Consider the following 24,344-nt stretch of genomic DNA (forward strand, 5'->3'; position numbering starts at 1 on the left):
GTCTAACTTTTTTACTGATTAAGAGCTACTTATGTCCCCAAATTATCTACTCAGAGAGGAAGCAGCTACAAGGGGTATATATAAGCTTCTATTAGGAGTGAGAATATAACTGTGAAAGTGTAAGTCACTGCAACTACTAGTTCACTGAAGCTTAGTGGAATAGCTCATGACAGCAACATTAACAAGTAAGATTTTAAAGGTCAATTTATTCTTGAAAAATCAATCACTGGATGGTCTCTAAGTGTGTCTTTCAACTGAAATTGAAAACTTAGAGAGGCACAATTATACCTTCATAAAAGGAACGTCAACCACGATTTAAAATTAATCCATTTCTGGGGAGCCTGGGTGGCTCAGTCAGTTAAGTCTGACGTTGACTCTTGATCTTGGCTCAGGTCACGACCTCAGTTTGTGAGTTAGAGCCCTGCATTGGGCTCTGTGCTGGTAGCATTAAGCCTGCTTGGGATTCTGTCTCTCCTTCTCTGTTCCCTTCCCCCTCTCATGCGCTCTCTTCTCTCATGCATGTTCTCTCTCAAAATAAATAAACTTAAAAAAACTAATCCATTTCCTTTCAAAAACTAGATGTTAAAAAATACCTGCAAACAAAATCATGTGGACCACTGAATCTTCCTTTTTATCTTTATACTTACCAGTGTCTCCACTGTTAACTCTTCTTCTAGGAATGGCTTTAACTCGTGCAGGTAAAATGGAGTGTTGTTTATCATATTCAGAAGCAACAACTGAGTATGATCTTTGGAAGACAGTTCTCTTTGCAAGATCAGTATCAGTTATGGGACTAGTTTCCAAACTGTAGACAGAAGATGATGACAGGTAAAAACAGGAGAAAAAGTGAATAAAGTGAAACTATATTCACTTTATGACAGTGTAGTCAAATATATGAACCTACCTCTCATGTGGAAAAACACAAATTCAAAGCCAACTTGACAATTTCTCTTTAAATCACCATTTGATCTTTCCAAAAGCATTAACATTTTGATTGATTTTAGAATTGCATCTTAAAAGTTTTGGTTTTCTTAAATCTATTTGCATTTTTACATGAAAAAGAAGAAAAGGCATTGAATGTGCTAAACTCCTTTCAGAATCACAACATTGTGGTAGAAGTTATCTGTCACGATATTCAGGAAAACCAGGCAGATATATTTGTAAGAGCACTGAGTAGAAAGAAAATGGATCTGTACATACAGAAAGCTAATAAAATGGAAAGTGAAACAGTTCAATGTTCTCTCTGTACTTGAGTGCTCAATTAGGTTTCTCATTCTTGGGAAGTGGTGCCCAAAGACTTTTCAACAGCATGGCCATACTAAGTTCAACAAAAGGTAACAAACGGATTTTTGGCATACAGTTATACTGACATTCTAGAACAATTCAATGATTTTCACTCAGGTTTAAGTAAACTAAAAATTTTTCTATTTACTATAGCAACATTAAAAAATTCTTGAAGAAAATTATACAGTTTAAAGTGTAAAAAAAATTCTTGAAGAGTTATTAATATGGTTATATATTTTCCTTTACTGAGGCATTTTATAAAAAAAAGAAATACCTTCCTTTACCTCCTAAGACAAATTTACAAGCTATTGTTTTCAATGTATTCTTTTTCCTGTTACTTCTTTCCAAACAGGGACATTTGTGCTTACTGGGAGTTCTGCGTTTCTTTTCCCCCATTCAAGACAGGTTTGAATGCCTATGTTCCTCAGTAAAGCTTATACATTTTCTAGGAAGTAGCTAACTCCCTCCCTGGCTGTTTTCTTCACTCACCACCTCTTTAAGTGTGTGTACACTCTCATTTGAACAGGCTATAAATACTGTATATAACCCATGGGGGTAAATGTGCCTGGACGTCAGCTTGGGCCAACAGCTTCCAGAATGACCAAAGAATAGGGATATGTTAATTTTAATTCACCTTATAAATGGTGTTACTATAAAATTCAAGACATTTATTATGCTTTCAGAGGAAGTTTATCCAACAACTTGGAAAAAAAAAAAAGGATTGTTATATAACCTAAAAAAATAACGACTCGTTCTTATAAAAATGATCATGCCTATAAAAAAAAAAATTCAAGCAACACAAGAAAACCAAAAGGAAGTGAAGATGACCATTAACAACGGTGGCTACTTTGCATCAGGTAATTCCTTGTTGTGGAGGGCTGTCTTGTGTACTGTAGGATGTTTAGCAACATTCTTGACTTCTACACACTAGGATGCCTGTTGAAATAACCCACTTATGACAAGCAAAAATGCTCAGATGTCACCTGAGAGGAAAAACCATCCCCTTACCCCTCACTGAGAACCACTGATTTAATCGAGTCATTATTCATCAACTTTGTAACAGCTTGAGTTGGTCAAGACGTTTTAAAAGAATAGCTCAAAATGCTATATTCCTGAATTACCATATGCTTAAAATTTCTCAACCTGGCTGAATATAAACACTTGAATCAGTTTCTTTTATTTAAGATTTTATGAAAATTACCCTTATGTGTAAAGTATATATAGTCTTTTAAACATGCTTTTTAGAACATGCATTTGATTCCTTTGATTAATCCACAATTTAGTTCTAAGATTCCCAAGATCTTTTATATTTCAGTTTGTCTGACTGACTGGGTAAAATTTTTAAGGTAGTATTTTCTTTCTTTTGAAGAAAGAGACATTATTTCACTTTTTTTTCATTCAAAATTGTTATACAGAAGTCTGAATTCAGTCTAACTTTTCCCTTTGCAAGATGACTTCTTTTTGTTTTTAAGTTTATTTATTTATTTTAAGAGAGACAGAGAGGGTGTGAAAGGGGAGGGACAGAGAAAGAGAGGGAGAGGGAGAATCCCAAGCAGGCTTCGTGCTGCCAGAGCAGTGCCCAATGCAGGGCTTGGACCCACAAATGGTGCGATCGTGACCTGAGCTATAATCAAGAGTTAGATGCTTGATCAACTGAGCTACCCAGGTGCCCTGCCATTTGAAGTTGTTATACAGAAGTCCAAATTCAGTCTAACTTTTCCTTTTACAAGATGACTTCTTTTTCTGTGCTCAGTTACTTGAAAACTTCTAGTGTTTTTTTTTCTTTGTATTTCAATAACTTAAGCTATTTTTTTTTCAACCTAAGCTATTTCTCATAGTTACCTGCTATAAAAATTTCCTTTTAGTCTGGAAATACAATACTTTATTATTTTGGAAATTTTTTCTTATAGCTTTAGATATTTTCTTTTTTTTTTTTAATTTTTTAAATGTTTTAATTTATTTTTGAGACAGAGAGAGACAGAGCATGAGCAGGGGAGGGGCAGAGAGAGAGGAAGACAGAATCTGAAGCAGGCTCCAGGCTCTGAGCTGTCAGCACAGAGCCTGATATGGGGCTTGAACTCACAGACAGTGAGATCATGACCTGAGCTGAAGTCGGACACTCAACCGACTGAGCCACCCAGGCGCCCCAATACATTTTCAATTTTATTGATTGGTTTTTCTACTTTAAAGATACCATTTGAATTGTCTGGTTTCCATACCTGTTATCTTCATTCTAACTGCTATAATTTCTTTGTCCTTTTACTTTTTACTGTGATTATCTCAAACTTTTTCTTCATGTCAATCATTCAATTTACTCTTCTAAACTTTTCTAATTTATTAGTCTTACAATGGTGTTCATTTGGTCTTCAGTCTGTCCTCTTAGCTCTGTGATATCTTCTTTTTACTCATTCTGCTTTTTATCTCATTCTCATACTGTTTCATGAAACTTATGTCATTATCACGTTTCTCGGTACTAGAGTACTTACAGAAATGTTCTTTTTTTCCTTGAGAGAGTTTTCTTTCAGATTGGGTTCTTCCTCTGACTTTCATTACATACTATCTATTTTACTTTTGGTAATATTTTAGGGGGGCAGATCTGTCTAGGTCTTCTGTTTGTTCTGATAAAGTATCGGTGGATTTCCCGAGACTTCCTTTTCCACACTATTTGATACCAATTTTTTTTTTTCTCTCCCAGAGAAAACTTGAGATTTTATTGCATCCTCTATACCAGGAACCATCCCACTGAGTGCATGTTTATCCCATTTCTGCGCAGCATTCCCTGGCACCTTAGATTGTTGCTTTGCTTCAGCATGGAGCTCTGGGAAATAGGATTCCCTAGATTTCCACTTTCTTCTGTGACACTAGTGATGATACTAGGGGCTCCTATGCTAAAGGAATTTACTTTGACTATGATATTCTACGATACACAGAATATTCTATGATAGTCTAAGATACATGGAACCTTCATTTCATTGTTTTTACCTAGAAGTTTACACCACTTGATTTTGATCCTAAAGAGTAATAATAACCCAACGAATCACATTTATCAGACTAGTCTCAAAATGGTTTCTAACTCTTAAAAAAAATCTATCTCCTTTAGAGATACTTTATTATCTTTATAGATATAAAAGGCTATACTGTACTCTTTGGAGAAAACTTCAAAAGCAGCTAAAAAAAACCTCTGATGAATAATCCACACAGTTGGAGGGAAATATTACAAGTATTTTCAGCGGAAAATATATTCATTTGGATATATAAGTTCTATTGTGTGTATTAAAATATCCACTATATTAGTTTATATTCACAACCATATAGTATTAACACAGTGGCATATCTTAATAAGCATATTCTTTCTTCCTTCTGCAAATGTCTTCCTTTCCAATAATAATGTGTTTGCAATTACTCATACCTGATATCTTGATGCTATACTAATCCTTTTTCAGTTAGCCACGCTGATTTTTCCTATCAAGTATTTCTTTTATCCATCTTTTTTCCCCATAATCATTGCTAACACAATCCAACTTCATACAGATAGTGGAAATCTTTGACTAAATTTATCAGCTTCTCAATTGACACTGTGAGACTATCCTTGCATTTTTATCACATGGTTCCTCCTCCAAAAAGTTGCGGTGGTACCCGAATTCCCTCTGCATTATATTTAGATGCTTCTAGTCAGTTTTCAGGAGGATCTTTACACTGATGCTACCATAGCTAAGTGAGGGGGAGGAGAACACTGTATGCAATAATCCAGGAAGTTCAAGATCTATTTTTGGTGCTACCTCTTCTGTGAAACCTAAAGGCACCGCCTCAAAGTGACCTTTCTCTAGTCTGACTTACTACGGCACTACATGATACAATATATAATGGAACTTTTTACTTCATTTAGTTGATCTTTTCTCTCCAACTAGTCTGCCTCTGCTGTCAAGGACTATGCCTCATTCATGTATGTATGCTTTTTCTTACTGCTCTAATAGTTAGCAGAGCTGACTTAATGTCTTTCTTGAGATGGACAAATATATAAAAGAACTTCTAAAGCATTCTTTTCTAGTTCAGTCTTTCTCCCACCACCAAACACTGGCTATTCAACAGAGAGGAGAGAAGTGAAATACCTTGGTGGCATAGATTTCATATTGCTCTCTGGCTCTTCAAACACATTAGGACTTGCATCAGGTGTTACAGATATGTATGGGGCAGGTACAGATGTTGAACGTAGATATCTCATTTCATCCTGGAACAGGTTGTCATCTTGATAGCCCACAAAGTTTTCGTGATGATGCCTGCATTAAATTAAACCCAGTAACTTCAAGTATGATGGCACCATAGATATTTTTCATTTTTAATCTCTTTCATAAAAGAAAAGTAGCACATGTAATTCTATAAGGGTAAAGTATTAAAATAATTATAGATATAAGTAGGAGGAAATAAAAGTCAGACAATTTCACACATATATATTCTAGGTGCCACAAATAGGTCAAATCCAAAATTGAACTCATTTTCTTTCCTTTTGAGAACTTTCCAACCTCTGGTATCTTGATGAATGATCCCACCAACTAACTATCCAGGTGCCTAGGCCAAAGTACCTTGGTACTGTGGTAGGCCTAGTGCTCAACTGTGACCAGTCATTCATGCCTATGATTACTAGGCTTCCTCTCTGCTGACTCCATCATCGTTGCCTTGGTTCAGGCTCATGTTTCTTGAATGGGCTACTGAAATACAGTCAGTCACGTTTTTGGTAGGAAGATGTGTAAGAGTCAAATTTGAGAAAAATTAGACCCAAGAAATGTTACATCGGGGGATGGGGGTGGGTTGTGGGTGTCCATTTCCCAGAGGGCTAGAAATATAAAATCCATAATTATGGTAAAATGGCATTTTTGGTTTTTTACATGTTTTACAATTTGGTTCTTTCCTTTTCAAACTGGAACGAGTTGTTGACCTAGTCTACTAAGTGGTCTGACTGAAGGTCAAGTCTCACATCCTCATTTTGTTTTTCATTCATTTTGTTAAAATAGTAATTACAAAATTAAAAAAAAAAAAACACCCCGGTATAATTTTGCTATGGAGAGGGCAACACTGCCAAAAATGGAACTGTTGGTTAGCAAGCCATTCCTGTAGGCAATTTGTAGAAATCTTCATTCATCAGCTGTTGAAAAAAAAACCCGAACCTCGTATATGAAAGGCCATTTACAATGTCAGGATATAATGTATGGAAGTATAGGTCATACAACTCAAGTCCAATATAGGAAATGGTATACAATAGGCTTCTCTCCACCTTCAGTGATGCCCTTTATGAAGTTTCCATGTTTGAAGCAGAGTGATAGTCTAACTGCAAATAAGTTCATATATTTCCCTGTTTGATATTCCTTAACTGTTCTTCTTGTCCATGGGATAAAATCCAACTTTAGTATGGGCTACATAGCCTCATATTACCTGGTCTTAGGTAACCACTTCTAGGGTATTTCATCTGTTTCTCCTAGTGGCCAATGCTTTAACCAGCCTCTGATTCCTTAAATGTGTAATGCTATTTCATGTGTGTCTTCACACATGTGTTTTACTCTGAGGAGTCGCTGTCCTCCATCACCTACTTGATGGATTTCTATTTATCTTTTAAGACGGCTACAGTGTCAGATCCTCTGGGAGACCTTTCCCGATCTCCTTGGGAAGATTCAGGTAGTCTCCCTCTTTTATGCTCTAACAGCATCTCTTCATACTTCTATCATAGTACTCCTCACAAAATATTTTGAATGTTTTCTTTACATGTAGGTCTGTCTTTCCACAGAGTGTGAGCACACAGGAGTCAGGATTTTATTACATTCATCTTGGTGTCTTCAAAGTCTAGCACAAAGCTGATACCCAGCTAACTAACATTTAAATGCTAACAGAATGAATAATGTAAACAATGAAAGATTTTGAGAGCAAATTGTTTCTTTCCACTTTAACATTCCCAACTAGTAACAGACTGAAGTCAGCTTACCAAAAAGTAAAAGACAGCTAAAGTCGTATTTCCTAAGACATATTTTGTATTGATAATACAAATTGATATAGTACGTACATTTTTTTTTTTTAAATACTTACTACCATAAAGTGTGTACCCTACCAGTCGTATGTTGGTCAAGGCAATTCCGAAAATAAATTCCTGGTGGTCTCTTTATTGTATACAATAGATAATGCAGTGTGGGTATTCAGAGCAGGATATTAATCAACAATGGCTATTAATCCCAAGTGATTAAAAAAAAAAAGAAAACCAACCACCAAGTTATATTACCTAGCTAATGTCTGCAAGTAGAGACAAGGCATTTTAACAGGAAGATCTTCAGAAATGCCCTCCTTCACGCTGGGAAGCTGAGACTGAAATGGCTTTGCAGGATGGTAACACAGAATGCTTGGCTCTGCGGCACTGCTCAGGGACAGCAGGAACAGCGCGTTTGCTTTAATCACTTGGTGAGCTTCCATGGTGGGCAAGGCACGAGGAGTCTTGACTTGCATTGGCTTCCTCCTGGACTGTTTGACCTGGCGAAGAAAAATTTGTTGTAGCATTCAAATCATATTCAAATTTTCAATTTCTTAACCTAAATATTTTGAGTTTCTAATAAAAATTATTAAACACTTATAGACCTATTTTAAAATAATAATAGTGATTACCAAAAAGAACATTCACTGTAAGCTTTTCTTGAACTGTCTGCAACTTTTATTTCAAACACAAACTATTTCTTTTCTTTCCTTGGGAAATCAAGAAAACCTAACTAGTAAAATCTAAATGTAATTATTTTTTTTAAAAAAGAGTTGGGGCGCCTGGGTGGCGCAGTCGGTTAAGCGTCCGACTTCAGCCAGGTCACGATCTCGCAGTCCGTGAGTTCGAGCCCCGCGTCGGGCTCTGGGCTGACAGCTCAGAGCCTGGAGCCTGCTTCCGATTCTGTGTCTCCCTCTCTCTCTGCCCCTCCCCCGTTCATGCTCTGTCTCTCTCTGTCCCAAAAATAAAATAAACATTAAAAAAAAAAAAAAAAAGAGTAAATGTGTGTGTGTGTGTGTGTGTGTGTGTGTGTGTGTGTGTTCTGCAAATTTTTACTTGGGTGTGCTTCTAGTTTCCATGAGACCTACAGCATACTTAAGGATTAAGAAAAAGAGAGGGGGTAAAGAGAGGAAAAGGAAAAGGGTTCAGAGAGATAAAGGTGAAATGGAAAAGCAATGCATATGTGTAGAGTAATAGATAATTAATAATAAAGAATTACATGGAAAACAATTACAAATAAGGCATATGTGCCGCATATGCATATGCATATCTTGACATATGCCAAGATACAATTTATTTTTGTAATTAAACATAGCTAACCTAGTACAAATATTAGAATTGTATATCATTCCTATTATAAAAGCTGATCTTTGATATCAACTAGGTAGAATTATCTGATATAGTACGATAATTAAAAGGGATTTTTACAAGATTTTCTTATCATTAATAGTATCGTCAGAACCAAATAAAAATACCTTCTCCCTTGCAGCAGCCTGTTTTTCACGGAGGTATTTTTCTCTACAGCGATCACAGACTAGATACCAAGTGCTTCCTCCTATGCCACCATCACCACAGTTACCGGCCCATCCTCCACAAAAATGCCCAATGCTATTGTAACCTTGTCCACCAGCATACCGGCCACAACCTTCAAACAAGAGCAAAATTAACACTTTAAGTTCCCTTAACAATCTGACACTTATATATGAATGACAGATTCACCTTCTCAAAGTAAGCAAAATATTGAAGCAGGTATCTCACTTTTTTTTTCCCCCAGGCTGTTAACTGCATCAGAAAAATAGCATTGGCAAAAAATGATTAAACAGTACCTAAAATACTGGAGACACTCTATACAGGTAGATGAAAAGAAATTTAAGATGTGGGTACATTTAGGCTTACTGACATATGCCAAGAAAACTGGACAAAATAAATATAAGATATTCCGTAAGAATGATATATTTTAAGGAACCTTGTATTTTATAAAACATTTCAGGTGTAATATGTAAAAAGAAAAAAGGTTTAACCAAACTCCTAATAGGTGAATTTTGGAATAGTCATCAAGTGTTATAGAAATCCTTGTATTTATCTAAAATACAATCTTCTGATTTAACAGTTGAGATCACTTCTATAGGAAAATGCTCGAGGAAATTAGTATAATCTAATATAATTTGCAATTTTTATTAGGAAAATACTAAAATTGAAGGAGACCTAATACTGGGATATTTCCTATGTGTATGGACATGTCATTATTTCTTTTGTGTGAGACACCTTAATAGCACCCTTTGGGTCACATATAAAGCATTAAAAAAATCAAGTGTTTCCAAATGGGATACATTAAAACGCAATTGCACTAAATTACCACCTTACTGCTACAATTTCTTTAGCTGTTTTCCTCAACACCGATATTGGTAATGCACTTTAAAGTTTCCCTGTACTTTAACATAAGTTATAGAGCAGCTCAAGTTAGAAGTTATTCAGTTCATTTTTTTACACAAAGTACTTGTAATATATATTCAGTAATACTGTTTACCTGGGTGAGCCTGTCGCATGTGATAGGTAACGGGGTATGGATGGGATTCTCCACACAGCTCACAGATGGTGTCTTTCTCTGGTCCTCCGACTGCCAGCTGGGCCATCTCACCAAACAAATTACCCCTGGGCCGAACTTCTGTCTTTTCCTTTTTCTTTTTGTCTTTTTTGGCCTTCTTATTCTCTTTTTCACACTCTTTCTTTTTAAGGACTGCACAAGAACCAGGACTTGGAAAAATCATATTCTGGGAAGCTGCTTTGATAGTAGCCAAAGAGATGTCTTCCCAAAAAGCCACTAAATGTTGTAAAGTCAAAGGAAGAGGAGATTTGGACTTCATTGGGTGATGCATGGACATTTCGAAAGTGGCTTCGGTTTTCCCATCCTCACATTTTTCATGCAGAGGTGGTTCTTTAAGCATAGACAACACCTTATTTTTGTTGATACTACCCATTTTAGATATATCTGGTCCATGAGGTGCAATATTAAACATATTCAGTGCAGATGATATTTCCAATGAATGTCTATTTTTTAATTTGGTTTCCTTTTCTTCTGTAGGCTGTTGGCTGTTTAAACTATTTCTTATAGGAGCATGTTCTTTGGAAAGTTCAGGATTAAATTTTAAGAAAGAAGAACAAGCCATTGCATCGTGTACTATGCCTTCATGCCACAGGAAAGAGGCAAAGACTGCTCTGGCACACTCGGCCACGGAAGGGGACATGGCTTGCTTGGCCGGCTCTAAAGGTTTGGCTCCATCCCCTTTGAAGAGAAAGCTGGACTTTTCCTTTTTGGGCCTGGTGTGCCTGTTAGCACACTTTCGACTTATTTTGGGGGATGCTCTCATTTCCTGTTCATCTTTCAGTGGTGCTTTTCCTATGCTGAAATGAACTTTATTTGAACCTTCATCAACACTCTTAAATTCACTACCTTCATCACAGGTGCTATCCGTTAGACTATTTGTTTTTAAAGTACTTGAAGTGCAGACTTCGACCACCTCACTGTGAAGGTTTTCTTGTACCACGTGAGGAGAAGGAGCTCTATTTTCGGTTCCTGGGGAATCTTTAGAATCCTTTGGTACTGGTTTTGGTTTTGGTGATGTTGATCGTCCCCTTAACGGTTCTGTGAGGGGCATTTTCTTCTTGCGTAGGGTATCTGGGTCAAGTGTGTAAGAGTCTGATTTGGAACGTTCCCGAGGAGGATCAAGTTTAGTCTTAACAGGAGCAGTGCTTTTTTGAGGTAGATTTTTATCATGTGGTGAGGAGGAGCGCAGAGAACTAGCACCAGATGGGCTAGACCTATTGGCTGGGAGAGTCTTTGGCTTAGGAGATGATGACCGAGAACCTGGTCCTGGAGATTCAGCTCTAAAGCTAGAAGACACCCTCCCATCAGATTTTAGTGTCTGCAAGGTATTATGGTTGGGGGACAAGGACCTGCTATGAGAGTCTGACCTCAACTTTGCAGCATCAGATTTCAACATAAGGGATTCACTAGCTGATAAGCCTTCTGTACTCCTTGGCTTCTTCTGATCAGCAGTAGTCCGGCTCATACGTCCATCAGGTTTAAGTGATCTGCTGTGTTTGGAGGACAGTTCTGATTTTCCTGATGTAGAGAGTGGTCTAGAAGATGTTGAGATAGTTCCTCGGTCACCTGTATGGTCCATTTCATAGTGAAACTTGTTAATAAAATCGTAACTTAAAATTTAGCCACTAAACACTGAAATAAAAGCATAGCATGAATAAAAAATTCATGTTGTCATACACAAAAATACTTGAGGAATAAAGGAAGAAGGGAAAATGTTTCTCATAAAATTTCTATTGCATCATTATACAACCATTGCCACCAAAAACTATTTTCATGGATGCACAACAGACTGAATAAATAAAACCTATACATCAGTATGAATTCCATATCTGAATCTCAGCCCTGGTATAATAATAATTTGAATTTAAATTCAGGGACAGACTAGAAAGAAAACACAACTATTTTTTTTGGAATAAGAAATTAAGAAAACCTATGTATTTTTCAATATAAAGTAGTCAAGCTAAATTTCCAGCGGAGTCCTATCTCACATCCTTATTAGGGTGATGGTATAGGTCTTACTGAATTGCAAAACTGAACTCATATAGATACATTTATTATTTTCAAGTACACAAATACAATTAGGCTAATAAAGAGCTGCTTAGAAAACCCTCCAATCGGAACTTATGGATTAGAACTTATGATATATGAAGGCCTGAAACTTATTATTTAATTACATACAGTTCAGGCAGTCTATTGCTTATAAACAGATTATATCCTAAAAGTTTATTTAGTTCATTAAGCTTAGCTGGTTAGAACTCAAGAGTTTGTGTCCTTTTGGAAAAAAAAAGAAATGGGAGGGTCCTCAGAATCAGTACTACAAGTCTGAATCATGGGACCTTGAAACAAGGAATCAGGAAAACAGAAAAAAAAAAAACAAAAAACCAGATAAAAACATTCCCTCTTTCCTAGGCAAAGCACTAGTTATTTCTACAGGGTCGCCATTTGTTTCTGGCTTTCTGCCCTCACGCAATGTGTCTCCTTCCTCATACTTTGCTTTGAGGCATCAGAGCCAGGTTTTCTTTGTCACCAGTAAGTAGTCACCCTACAACGTTACCTTTCTTCCCTGAAGTAAAAACTTCTACCTTTAATGCACGTAATATTAATTAGTTGTCAGAAGAAAAGTAATCTGATTAAAGTGATTCAAGTGGTATTAAAAACTGAAAATCCATAAACCTTGCTAGAAGTATTTTTATTTTTTGAAAAAGGCTACCTAGTAAATTGAGATGGTTCTCTTAACTGGTTTTATTGTAGGTATTTCTCTCTCTCTCTCTTCTTTTGAAAAAGGGATGCAAACAAATTTGGATATGTAGGAAAATGTTTTTTGGCTGGCCTGTGTGTGTGTGTGCGCACACACGTGCAAGTGCACACATGTGTTTCTAGTATAGGCCAAGGCAATATTGCCACAGAATCTGCCCTTCTAATGGAAGGTCCGTTAAGGAGTGGTATTTTTGTCTGTTACTCTCCATTGATACAATGTTAAGAACAGGTCCTGGAATATAGCATATGCTCAAATACTTTTTTCTTCTGCTATTCCCAAATTTCAGATCCTCTGAAAATCCACTTTTTGCAATTAGGACTCCTGAGGCCACAGGGCAAAGGTAACTGGCCACTGTGGTGTGAGAATCAGATGCTTACAAGTCAAGTAATTCTGTAGTAAGACCATGAAGTGTGGCAGCCTATCTAGGGCATATTAATAAACTGAATACTTAGTTTAACTGCAACATGTCAGTGTTCACAGTAATTATTTTCATTCTTTGGATGAATAAAAATAACTATACTAAATATAATGCTCCTCAGTTTCTACAGTTCCTTATCATTCGATCATGAATTTCATTTATCATATGTAGTATATGTTCTTTTTATAAAAGCAGTATAAGAGATTGGGCTAATTTGAGGGAAAAGTCATGGAAAAAAATCACAATATAGAAAAAAAATCCTAGATACTGATACTGTCTTAGGACCTAGAGCACAGATAAAAAGGTGTAACAATCCTGATAAATAATTACTCTCAAACTGTACAAAAGTAGTTTAACAAACTGCTGCTCATCTTATTGATCCAGAAATAGATCCACAGAGAAGTTTTATAAACAAATACACTGTATTTGGTAGAATTAAACATCAGTCTAGTCCTTTCCACTAATTTTTAATGTGTGATGTTTGGGGTCCTATTTTTTGTTGTTGTTATTAATCTGACAGCTGGAAGTGCTTTCACCATCACATTTATTTCAGAAGCTGAACCATAAAAATCAGTAAATCTAGACAAATAGTAGCCAGTAAATCTTTTACATTTGCCAGCCCTCTAAGAGATCAATTCATGAATTGAAAGAGGTTTGCTTTCTAAATCAATGGTGTGCAATTCCTCATAAAGTGAAATCTCTGTGGCTGGCCGAACAATGAAATCTTATGAATATCAGGAACACCACTCGTCATATGTTGGCAAAAAATGTCTGCTATATAGAGAGGGTTGGAGAGTACAGGCACCTATATACTTCATCTCTATGCCTCTAGTGATGGTGAATATTTTCTTAAGATCTCTAAGTGGTGATATCTGAATACCTTTTGGGAGTCCAAGTGCATAAATAATGCAGAATTATTTCTTCCTGAATTGTTAATTGCCAAATTATAAATAACTCCTCTTGAAAAACTTATTTTTCAAAATATATTTCATATATTTTTAAAATAAAATGTCAGGTTTGTTAAGTGTGTAGAACCATGTGCTAACTCATTAATGTTTATCTTCTTCATTTGGTTTTAAAACATTTTGGATCACTGGGTTCTATTCCTAAAACCAACACTATACTGTATGTTAAATAACTTAAATTTAAATAAAGAAATTGAAAAAAACTCAAAAAACCATTTTGTAGCATGTTGTATTACTAAAAATTGTCATGTTGTGGTTGCTTCAAAGATCAATAAATATAAACAAGTCAATCTAAAAATCTTTAGAGCACACATGATAACTTACACTCATCACTAAATTTAGTTTAATGATTGTAGTTATCATATGTAAGTTTAAGTGATAACAGGCAAAAATTGTTTAACCTCAATGGAATTCTGTAGAAAAATAATAAAAGACAGGATGGAAATTTAGCACATTCAAACAAATTAGTAAACATGTTAAAAACATTTAACATGTATTTACTCATTAATGCCATTTATAATTTTTTCATGCCCAAATCATGAATCATCAGGTTATATGTTACCATGCTATAACTAAAATAGTACATTGTGCTACGCCATAATATATATCAGGTTTGACAACACTATATACTGTAGAGATCAGGGACTATAATCCTATTTATTATCCTATGAGACTACATACTATCACTATTAACTGTACAAAGGAGAAACGTAAAAATGTTTTACCCATTTCTAGGAAAAAGGAAAATTACTTGAAAAACTTATGCAATACATTAACCACTGGTGCAAAAAACAACTTGATAAAATTTTCTTAAAATACAGAATTTTGAGTTTAATTAAATATTAGTTTGAGACAAAAATAAGAGTAGGCACCTGTAGTTTTGTAATGAACCAAAAGCATATTTTTAAACTGCCTGAAATTTTATCAATTGTCATGGTAACTAAGAAAATACTATAAGGAAGACTCGATGCCAGACAGGACAGGTAGGTTGATATCTATATATCTATATATCTATCCTGATAACTAAGCTAAACTAAAAAACTTCAACTTAATTATCAAAGTGTTTTGCATAAAAAACTTAATTAGAAAATGATTTTAACATTCCATAACAGAAAAAGGGGTTTAAGACTAAACCTGTCACGTAAGATACTATGTTCTTACAGATCACAATGTGCTTTATGCCTTATGTGTATATAACATCTTGTTTTGATAATGACTTTACAACTCCCCAAATCAGGCATTTCTTTCTATATACCTATTTTATTTTTAAAGATCTTATACAGGTTTGAAATTAAATAAAAGTAAATATTCAACCTATAGATATAATAAACATGCATGACAATTAGGATAATTAATACTATGATACTGAATAGACACAACACAAATTACCCCAAAATATCAAATTTTAAATAAAATGATAAACTTTAATCTTAAAAAATGGAATGGGATGGAAATGACTGAGGTGAACTAATAAAACTTCTTTATTGAAACCTCCCATGTTCATTACGAATGGCCCATCAGTGAATGCACGCATACCCACCCTTGAGTTTGTGAGACAGAGATGAGAGAGCAGAGGCAGGCCCAGCTACAGCATAATTTTTGTAAATGCGCTCACGAGAAGCAAGGTTGTGAGATGGAGATTCTATAGTGGAAAACATTGGCAAAGAAGCAGCACAGATTCAATGGAAAAAAAATTCAGCAGAGAACACAAGCAGAAACAAAGCATTTCAAATGGTATGCACAATCACCTTATTAAAAAGTTCATATTCAGCTAAATTTTTCAACAGGTTTATATTTCTCTAAAATTAAAACTGAAAACAAAGGTCAAACTGGTTTAAATTAGTAAAGATAGCTCAAAATGCATTAAAAGCTAAGTAAGACTCATTGCTCTCATAAATCAAAATTGAACATTTCTTTTAGACTAATATTTCTTTAACTCAGTTTTCTTTTCTTTGGTGTTCATTTACTTATAAATAAAAGTTTATAAGTAAATTTTGTTTTCTTTTGTAAATAGTGGGAGATACAGAAGCATTACTTACAGTTTAGCATAACTACTGTCACCTGGTTTTCTGTATGGACACACGATTATGATTTTTCCAATATGTATGGAAACATACAGGGTTGACTACTTTTCTGAGTCCATTTTCAGTGGGCAATGTTAGTGCTACTCCCTATATTTAGTGTTTGTTCTGTAAAGCTTATTACTGAGATACCAAATTTTGTTTCATAAAAAGTTTTGCAACACAAACAAAGCAAAGAAAATTTACAAGTCACTGAAAAATGCTAGACACATTAATGATTTTACCATGCAGAAAATGAAGTACTTAAAACTATCTTTTTTTCAAATAATTAATAGAACCCCTAAATTGTAGTCTTTTCAAAGTTGTATGCTAAAAAAAAGGCTCTATCTAAATCTGAAAAAACATCCATTTTATTTGAAATTTTAACTCATGGCAATTAAATCAACTGAGCTGAAAGAAAGTAGTAAGGGTATAGCTTTCTTGTTCGTGAAATAAAAAATTGGATACAACATACACTGTTCTCGAAAAGGAAAAGTAATAATTGACTGATTCCTTAGTGTGGCCAAGATTAAAGATGGACTACCCAAAAACCAAGAGGTCACTCCCTGCAAGGTATGGACTACGTATTACATGTCAGACATTATTCTGAAAATTGAAGATAAAGAGATGAATAGATATAAAGTCCATGCTCTCATGGAACTTATCTTCAGGTAAAAGGAGGGACAACAAGCAAATATACACTAGGTCAAGTGGTGATGAACTCAGGAGCCACAAGCATGCAGATGCTGAGTGACATTCCATGCCTGGAGAGGACCAGTTAGGGAGTGGGGTCCAGAAGAGACAAAGCCCTGGGACATTCCTAGGAAGACAGAACAGAGGAGGATGCAGAAAAGAGAAATGAATAGTCAATGAGGTAGGAAATATCCAGCAGAAGGTATTTCAGGGAAAAAAAGAGCCATCACTCTGTCAACACACTGCTGATACAGCAATAACATGAGATCTGAGAACTGAAGACTGAACTTAGCAAAACAAAAGAGACTAGAGTAATTTCTGTGAATAAGAACAACGGCAAGGACCCCTCGGAGTGGGTTCAAGAGAGAAAAGCAGGAATGTATGGAGAAATGTGACAAACGTGCCCTCAAATCATCTTCACCTAAATTTTAAAAAATGTTAAAATTTTTAATGTTTTTGAGCAAACCTCTTTTTGAACTCTATAAAAACCCAAAGGTACCAGGTGCTGCAAAAGGAATTCTCATGCTATTTAAATCTCATTTACTACAAAGTCTGCAACTCTCACTGAAAATATCAGTTAGGAGGGTACCAGCTTTCCACTGGAGAATTAATTCAAGGGGAATTCAACCTGCGAATGTAAGGATACACTCTTGTGGCTTGCCTGCCAAAATCTGTGAAGACAGGGTTTAGCAGGAGGACATAGAAGCAGAAATCAGAATACTATCATAATTAGAAGCACCCATAAACATAAATGTGAAAAACAAGGACATTTGTAGGATAAGATGTTTGAGGTTTAAGGACAAAGTCCTGGAAGAGGTTTTGAAACCAGAACAGCTCTGGAGTCTCTTCACTGTGTTACAAAGCCTATAAAGATTGAATTCCTAACATTTTTTGAAAGTCTAAAAAAGGCTGTTAAACACCTAAAGAAATTAAGCTGGGACAGACAATTGTTCTACGCATTTAATTTTTACAAAATTTGCTCATATTTGAACATAGTCTGATATAGTTAACTTTTTAAAAGATTTACATTTTTCAATTTAAAAAGAGAAGCAATCCTTAAGACATACATTGGTATCTATGAACAAAAGAAAAAAACATTGATTAACTTTCAGGCAATTTGTTGGAAACTATATAATCATGTTCTTTTTAAAATCTCATTTTATAGGCAAAACAAACAATTATCAAATTCACCTCTGTGGAATTTTGATTCTTTTTGGCACAACATACAGTTCACTAAAGAGAATATTAACAATATAAAAAACAAGATTTTTCTCCAGTACTCAATGAAGTCAATGTTGTCTATCTGGCATAAAATATCCCCTTATTAACAACAAGGTTCTTCATATGTCATTTATTCTTTGTCTTCTTTGTTTTGGATCCCAACTCTTAAGTTCCCTGGAGTACTTACTTAGTTCATTTTATGATCACAGCAACTTTGAGAGTCTACTGTGAATTGTATTTTAAAAAATCACTCCCTAGATGCTACTAATAAAAAAAACATGGAACTTTAATTTTTAATAAGGAAAGCATTCTCATTTCAGTTTAACAAGGACAAATTGTGGTTCTGCTGTGAATATGAGAAACTTGACCTTGCTCCTGGGAACATAAACTGGAAAAATCAAGGCATAGGTCACAATCTGGTGGCAGTACACAAAACTGCAGTTCTGAGATTTAAAAGGGAGATATATTCTTTTTCTTTTTTTTAATGTTTATTTTTGAGAGAAAGAGAAACAGTGCAAGCGGTGGAGGGGCAGTGAGAAAGGGAGACACAGAATCTGAAGCAGGCTCCAGGCTCTGAGTTGTCAGCACAGAGCCTGATGTGGGACTCGAACTCGTGAACCATGAGATCATGACCCCAACCGAAGTCGGATACTTAACCGACTGAGCCACCCAGGTGCCCCCATATATTCTTTTTCAATGTTAAGTCAACAATAAGCAATGAACAGAAATATTAAACAGAATATTAGAAAGGGCAGTAGAAATACATTATATTCAGGAGGTCAGGTGTCTAATCACATCACCCATGTCACTATCCTGAGACTCAAACAGGGGAAGTAGTAGTGATGGAATTTTTTCCACAGAACATCTCAAAGGAGGCTACAAATAACTGGCAGAAATAAACTTCATCTATTTTTACTTTTTGGGTCTTCTAGTTCTCAATATCAAGGAGGCAGTACAGCGGTTATACATTTTTTAGTCCTAGAATTACTGAATGCAATCCTAACATAGATATTTGAAAGAACTTGAGAAAGTTTTATGAATATATCTATGACAATGCTCAAATTTCACTGTATTCTGTGCATGCTTATATATACCTACATTTATGTGTATGTATATGTATTTGTTAAGATATAAGAAAGAAATCTAATTCTATAGATCTTTCCCAAGCAATGATTATAAAATTTCACTGGGTTTATAGAAGAATGATAGGGACAGTGTTCCTGACCTTCTTTACCTGATTTAAATTTCACTGTACATTTATATTCTGCTCTGAATAGAATATCAGATATTTTTGACATTATTGATGCCTATAATAGGCAGCAAATGGTTAAGTCTAACTTGATATTTGGCAATTATTTATTTTAAAAATACCTACTTTTAAAAATAATAAAAACTACTTTATTGGTTCTTGAGACAATATATAAACATTCAACATAGTCAAAAGATGACAGTAACTGAACAAAATGCAGATAAAAAATAAATGTAATTAAGTATAATTATTATTCCCACTTCTGTCTAGTAATATTTTGGAGAGTTTAAAATAAAGTAATAGTAATTATTACACACTCTTAGCTAGTAGCTGTCTGGACTGACAGCTTTACTGATTATCACTGCATAATCAGTACATCCAGAATCAGAAGAAAAGTGGAATTATGTGAATGCTACGGGAGCTTAAGAAATGGAATAGGAAATAAAATTTACTCACATAAATATTAGTATAACTAAATGAATTATAAAATAATGAAAGCTGGAATAAAATTTCCAAGTGAAGGATAAAACAGAAATAAGCTTTTCACTAGAAAATAACATTAACCTACATAGGAAAGTCGGAAGGAAGACGATGAAACTCTGTTAAGGTGGATAACCCCCCAAACACAGCATGTGTCTAGATGACTTCTAAACAAAACTGCACCTGCATAAAACATACTCCGAGCATACTACTGAATACACAGTAAATTCCAAGTAACTATGGTTAAGGAATATACAAGATTAAGGAAAAGCATATCATTTCAGAGTTTGTGATGGCTGACCAAGGAAAATTCTGAGCAAAATTTGATGTGTATATATACTAGGCCTGAGAAAGAATAACTTCAAAACATTCCATGAAAAGGTTAAGTATTACTCCTTAAGCCAGTAATGTGAGGCACAGGAGGGCTGAAGATGCTATTAAAAATAAAAATCTGGCTCTCCACAAATCTTATTAGTTGCAAAGTTAAAAACGGTAACTACAGATCAGAGAAATCAGACACGTAACCATGTCCTGCCTTCAGAAGGATATAACACTTATGTAGTACAAAGACAGCTAAAACTGAAAACAAAACGAAAAGGTTTTTAGGATAAGATACTTCTGTTTGAAGAGAGAAGAAAAGAGTAGGCACATAAATCCAAGGTTCCATCCATGCCACACCTTCAAGTAAACAAATGGACAAATTCTGCGGTATGATTATAATGCAGGACAGAAATGACCTCTAGGTCTTGGAAACAAAGCTGGCCTCTATACTAACATTCATACTAATATTTCAACATAGTGTTACTCTATGAAGAATCTACCTCAAGACAAATAATAAAGTTATACTGTAAAAATGTAAACTGAGGAGAAGCCAGGAAACCTCAATTGTCCCTTTCCAAATTCCTTCCTGCTACTCCTCCACACTGAGAATAAACTGCTCGCTCTCAGGCTGTGATTTCTTCTAGTCTTCCTAGGAGCATAATAGATGTTAAGTGCTTGCATCAAAAGGCAATAATGATATCAAGTGATAACATTTACTGGGCACCCCGCTTTATGGATGAAGTAAAAAGGGCTCAGCTGTGTCACATAACCTACCTAAATAAAGCCAGTGAGTGGCTGAAAGGGAAATCTGAGTTTTAAGTTCTTTCCATCACTTCTTTCCATCTCTATAATGAACACGGTGCTTTAGTATATATTGGTATTCTCAAACCTAAATAAATATGCATGCAGATACTCAAGTGGACATTTTAAGTCACATGTAGCAAATGTTCTGTCTCATTTAAGAATGTGGCATACAGGTGTAACAGAAAAACTTGTTGCAAGATAACCTAGAGGTTTCCTATCTGGGCTTGAAAGTACTGTTATTTTGACATATGTTACATGTTGAAGATGTCTGGGAGAATAGTAAATTGTCTTAATTATCATTTTTTCCACAAGAAAAATGAAAATAAACTATTAGGCCTCCTGGACAGTAGATCTTAAATGCCTCAGTCATTTGGAAGTTTTTCAGTTTTGGAGGATCTCGCTTAGGTATAAACTCCTAATTATCATTACTCAGTATAAACTCAGAATTATTAGACTTTGTATTGTCATATTATAGTGGTTTTAATTAGTACTGAAACATTCTTCCTCTTCTTTGAACATATACTCTAATATTGGAATACCTAGCATAAAATAACAAGAAACACATGATCTTAAATTCATGGTTTACACAGAAGAAAGTGATAATCTTAGTCATCTAGAGCCAATAAATATTCCTCCAATGCCTATGATGTGTAAGACCCTGTCAGGGGCTATGAGACAGAAAATGATACTTTAAAAGGAATGAATAAAGACAGTGAAAATAAGCAGTGAATTATTCTTACAGAATAATGGCAGAGATATCATTCATAACTTCAGTTCACTAGAACCCTATTGCAAAATCTTACTGATAATTGGAAATAAAAAAGTAAATTAGAGAACAGTAAAGAAAAAGCCTATATACACACTTCTCTCCCTCCCTCAGACCTATACACACATAAGACAAGGAAAATTTGTAATTTTATTTCTGTAATTATTCTACTTCACTAGAAAGTTCAAATAATATGTGTGTATATGTAAGTTTGCTACTATAAAAAAGTACCAAATTATTTTCATGTAACGAAATAAGTACGAATTCCAAAGATTAGTGAAAGCTATGCCTCTGGGAAAACAAAACTAAAGAATTATTGATAATTACACCCATAGAGGTTCTAAATAAAGTTAACATATGGGGCAGTTTATATATGTCTATGTAGAGTTTGTATACTTAACTGGGAACTTGACTTATGACATTTAGGAAATCTTTTTTTCCTCTCCAACTATGCTACATTCTGAAAATTAAACTATAAAGTATAAATAAACAACCCAAACAAAGCTAATACTCTAGACTCGGTGCCAGGACAAATGTAGGCAGAAATTTTAAAAATATGTATCAAAGGCCAGTTTTGGCAGCTTTACTCAGTACGCAAAGCTGAATATTTAAAACATGGCCTTTGTAGTCAGCAGAACTGGTCTCACACTCTGGCTTTACCATTTTACTACGTTATTTCTAGGGAAAACCATTTCTACCGAGCTTCTGTTTCCTTACCTGTAAAATGGAGACATTATCTTAAATGAGGATGTATTAAAGTGTTTAAAGACAGTGTTTAGCACATAGCAGTGACTATCAATATAAGCGAAAAATTAGTATATATAGTCCCCTATACATAATGTTTTCTTTTAGTATCACAAATGTGTAAGACAACAGTGATTCTCATTTTACTAATTAGTAATGAGAAGTTCAGTATGTAGCCGTCTTCTATTGTTTTTTTTTTCTTAAAGTTTATTTACTTTGAGAGAGAGAGAGCGTGCCCCCTCTGTGCCCCTGTAGCCATCTTCTAAAGCGAGGTGAACTGCTGGTGTGATGGATGGCAGTGAAGTTCAGGAAAGAATACCTTACTCAGGTAGTCTTAACAATAAGCACACTCTGCCATATTTAATTTTCCCAATATGATGTGATGAATAGCATTCAAACTTACTTCCAAAATATTAAAACTATTTTAGATTCCATACTTTTTTTTTTTTTTTTGGTCATACTAAAAATTAAGAATTTTGGTTTCTGGAATTTGTAAAGTAAAACTTCAGTGATATTCTGATGAGAACTAAGAGGTTTAGAAGAAAGAGCTACATAATTCCCACTGTTGGAATAGAGACAAACGATGATTCAGAAAACTGGTAACTGAGATATGTTCAGGCCATGATTTCAAATTTGCTCCAAGACGGTGGTAAAAGAAAGCAGTGGTACTGATAACACTCAGACACAAGATGCATACAATTATTTTGACACAATGTCAGTTGGAAACCTATTATTCTTTGAGAGAAATAAGCCTGATTTTATTATGGTCTTTATATTTTGAAATATTTTATTAGATAATTTGGTAAAACAAAAATAATTACACTTTTCTTTCTTTCTTTTTTTTAATTTTTTTTTTTAACGTTTATTTATTTTTGAGACAGAGAGAGACCGAGCATGAACGGGGGAGGGTCAGAGAAAGGGAGACACAGAATCTGAAACAGGCTCCAGGCTCTGAGCTGTCAGCACAGAGCCTGACGCGGGGCTCGAACTCACGGACCACGAGATCATGACCTGAGCCGAAGTCGGATGCTTAACCTACTGAGCCACCCAGGCACCCCACTTTTTTTTTTTTTTTTTTTGAGAAGACTTGAAATGACTTTTTGTGTAGAACAAAAATGTCCTTACTTTTTTCTGTTGTCTGCTGCTGCTATGACATTATCAGAGTCATTTCCTGTTTGAAATTTTATATCTAATATGGATTTTCTGCCTAATTATGATTTTTTTCCTTTTTGTTTTTTCTCTTGTCTTTACCTTTAAGACTTCCTGCAATCTGGGCATATATAAATGTAAAAAAACTATTGCTTCATTAAATGAGTAAACTAAGTTGTCACTTCTCTTTCCTTCATCTGTAATGCTTACCAAAGAAGGAAAAAGCTACTTCTCACACATGACACTGTCATATTTCCTTGAAATTCTTCTTTTAAGACACATTCAATATCCATATATATAGACAAGGATTGGCTAGAAATTGATACTACTTATATTTCCAAACTACTTACTTTCATTAAACTTGTCTAATGTATAGTGCAATCCCAGAAAAGTTTATACTCTTGTATACTCTTTATCTAACTAAGGTAGATAATAATATCCTAATGAGTAACATTATTTGCATGATCTGGGACTTTCATGAATTATCTCATTCAGTGAATACGTTTATATATTGTACAGCCGATAACATGAACTGAAAGCCAAGAAGAATATATTGCTGTCATACCACAAGAAGCTTTGAGAAGTTTATGTGGAGGCCTCAAGAAGTTATTAAAAAAAAAAAAAAAAAAAGAACACTTGGTTAAGTGTAATTTGTTTGGGTCTATTTTCCAGATCAATGTGAATTACATCATGGATGGAGGGCTAGAGCAATCTTAGAAGGCATAGCTAAAAGCAAATAATCACTTTAACACATTAAGAACAAGAAAAACAACAACAACAACAACAAAAAGCAAGAGAAGAAACAACAATTTGAGAAAAT

General features: G+C 34.8%; 1 protein-coding gene across 6 annotated transcripts in view; it reads right to left on the reverse strand.

Annotated features, from left to right (window-relative positions):
* Nucleotides 1-24,344, reverse strand: part of MYCBP2 (MYC binding protein 2) — a 283,903-nt gene that overhangs the window by 38,308 nt on the left and 221,251 nt on the right. For all 6 annotated transcript variants that reach the window (XM_047080835.1, XM_047080826.1, XM_047080807.1 and 3 more), the window contains 5 exons: nucleotides 9,819-11,462; nucleotides 8,767-8,936; nucleotides 7,547-7,791; nucleotides 5,394-5,561; nucleotides 648-805 (listed from right to left, as the gene is read on the reverse strand). In XM_047080835.1, coding sequence (XP_046936791.1) covers nucleotides 648-805; nucleotides 5,394-5,561; nucleotides 7,547-7,791; nucleotides 8,767-8,936; nucleotides 9,819-11,462 — 2,385 coding nt within the window. The remainder of the gene's footprint in view (nucleotides 1-647; nucleotides 806-5,393; nucleotides 5,562-7,546; nucleotides 7,792-8,766; nucleotides 8,937-9,818; nucleotides 11,463-24,344) is intronic.

This window comes from Lynx rufus, unplaced genomic scaffold (genome assembly GCF_022079265.1).
Source record: "Lynx rufus isolate CCGP_SWC_20201006 ecotype Redwood Valley unplaced genomic scaffold, mLynRuf1.p SCAF_1, whole genome shotgun sequence".
In the NCBI taxonomy this organism is placed as follows: Eukaryota; Metazoa; Chordata; class Mammalia; order Carnivora; family Felidae; genus Lynx; species Lynx rufus.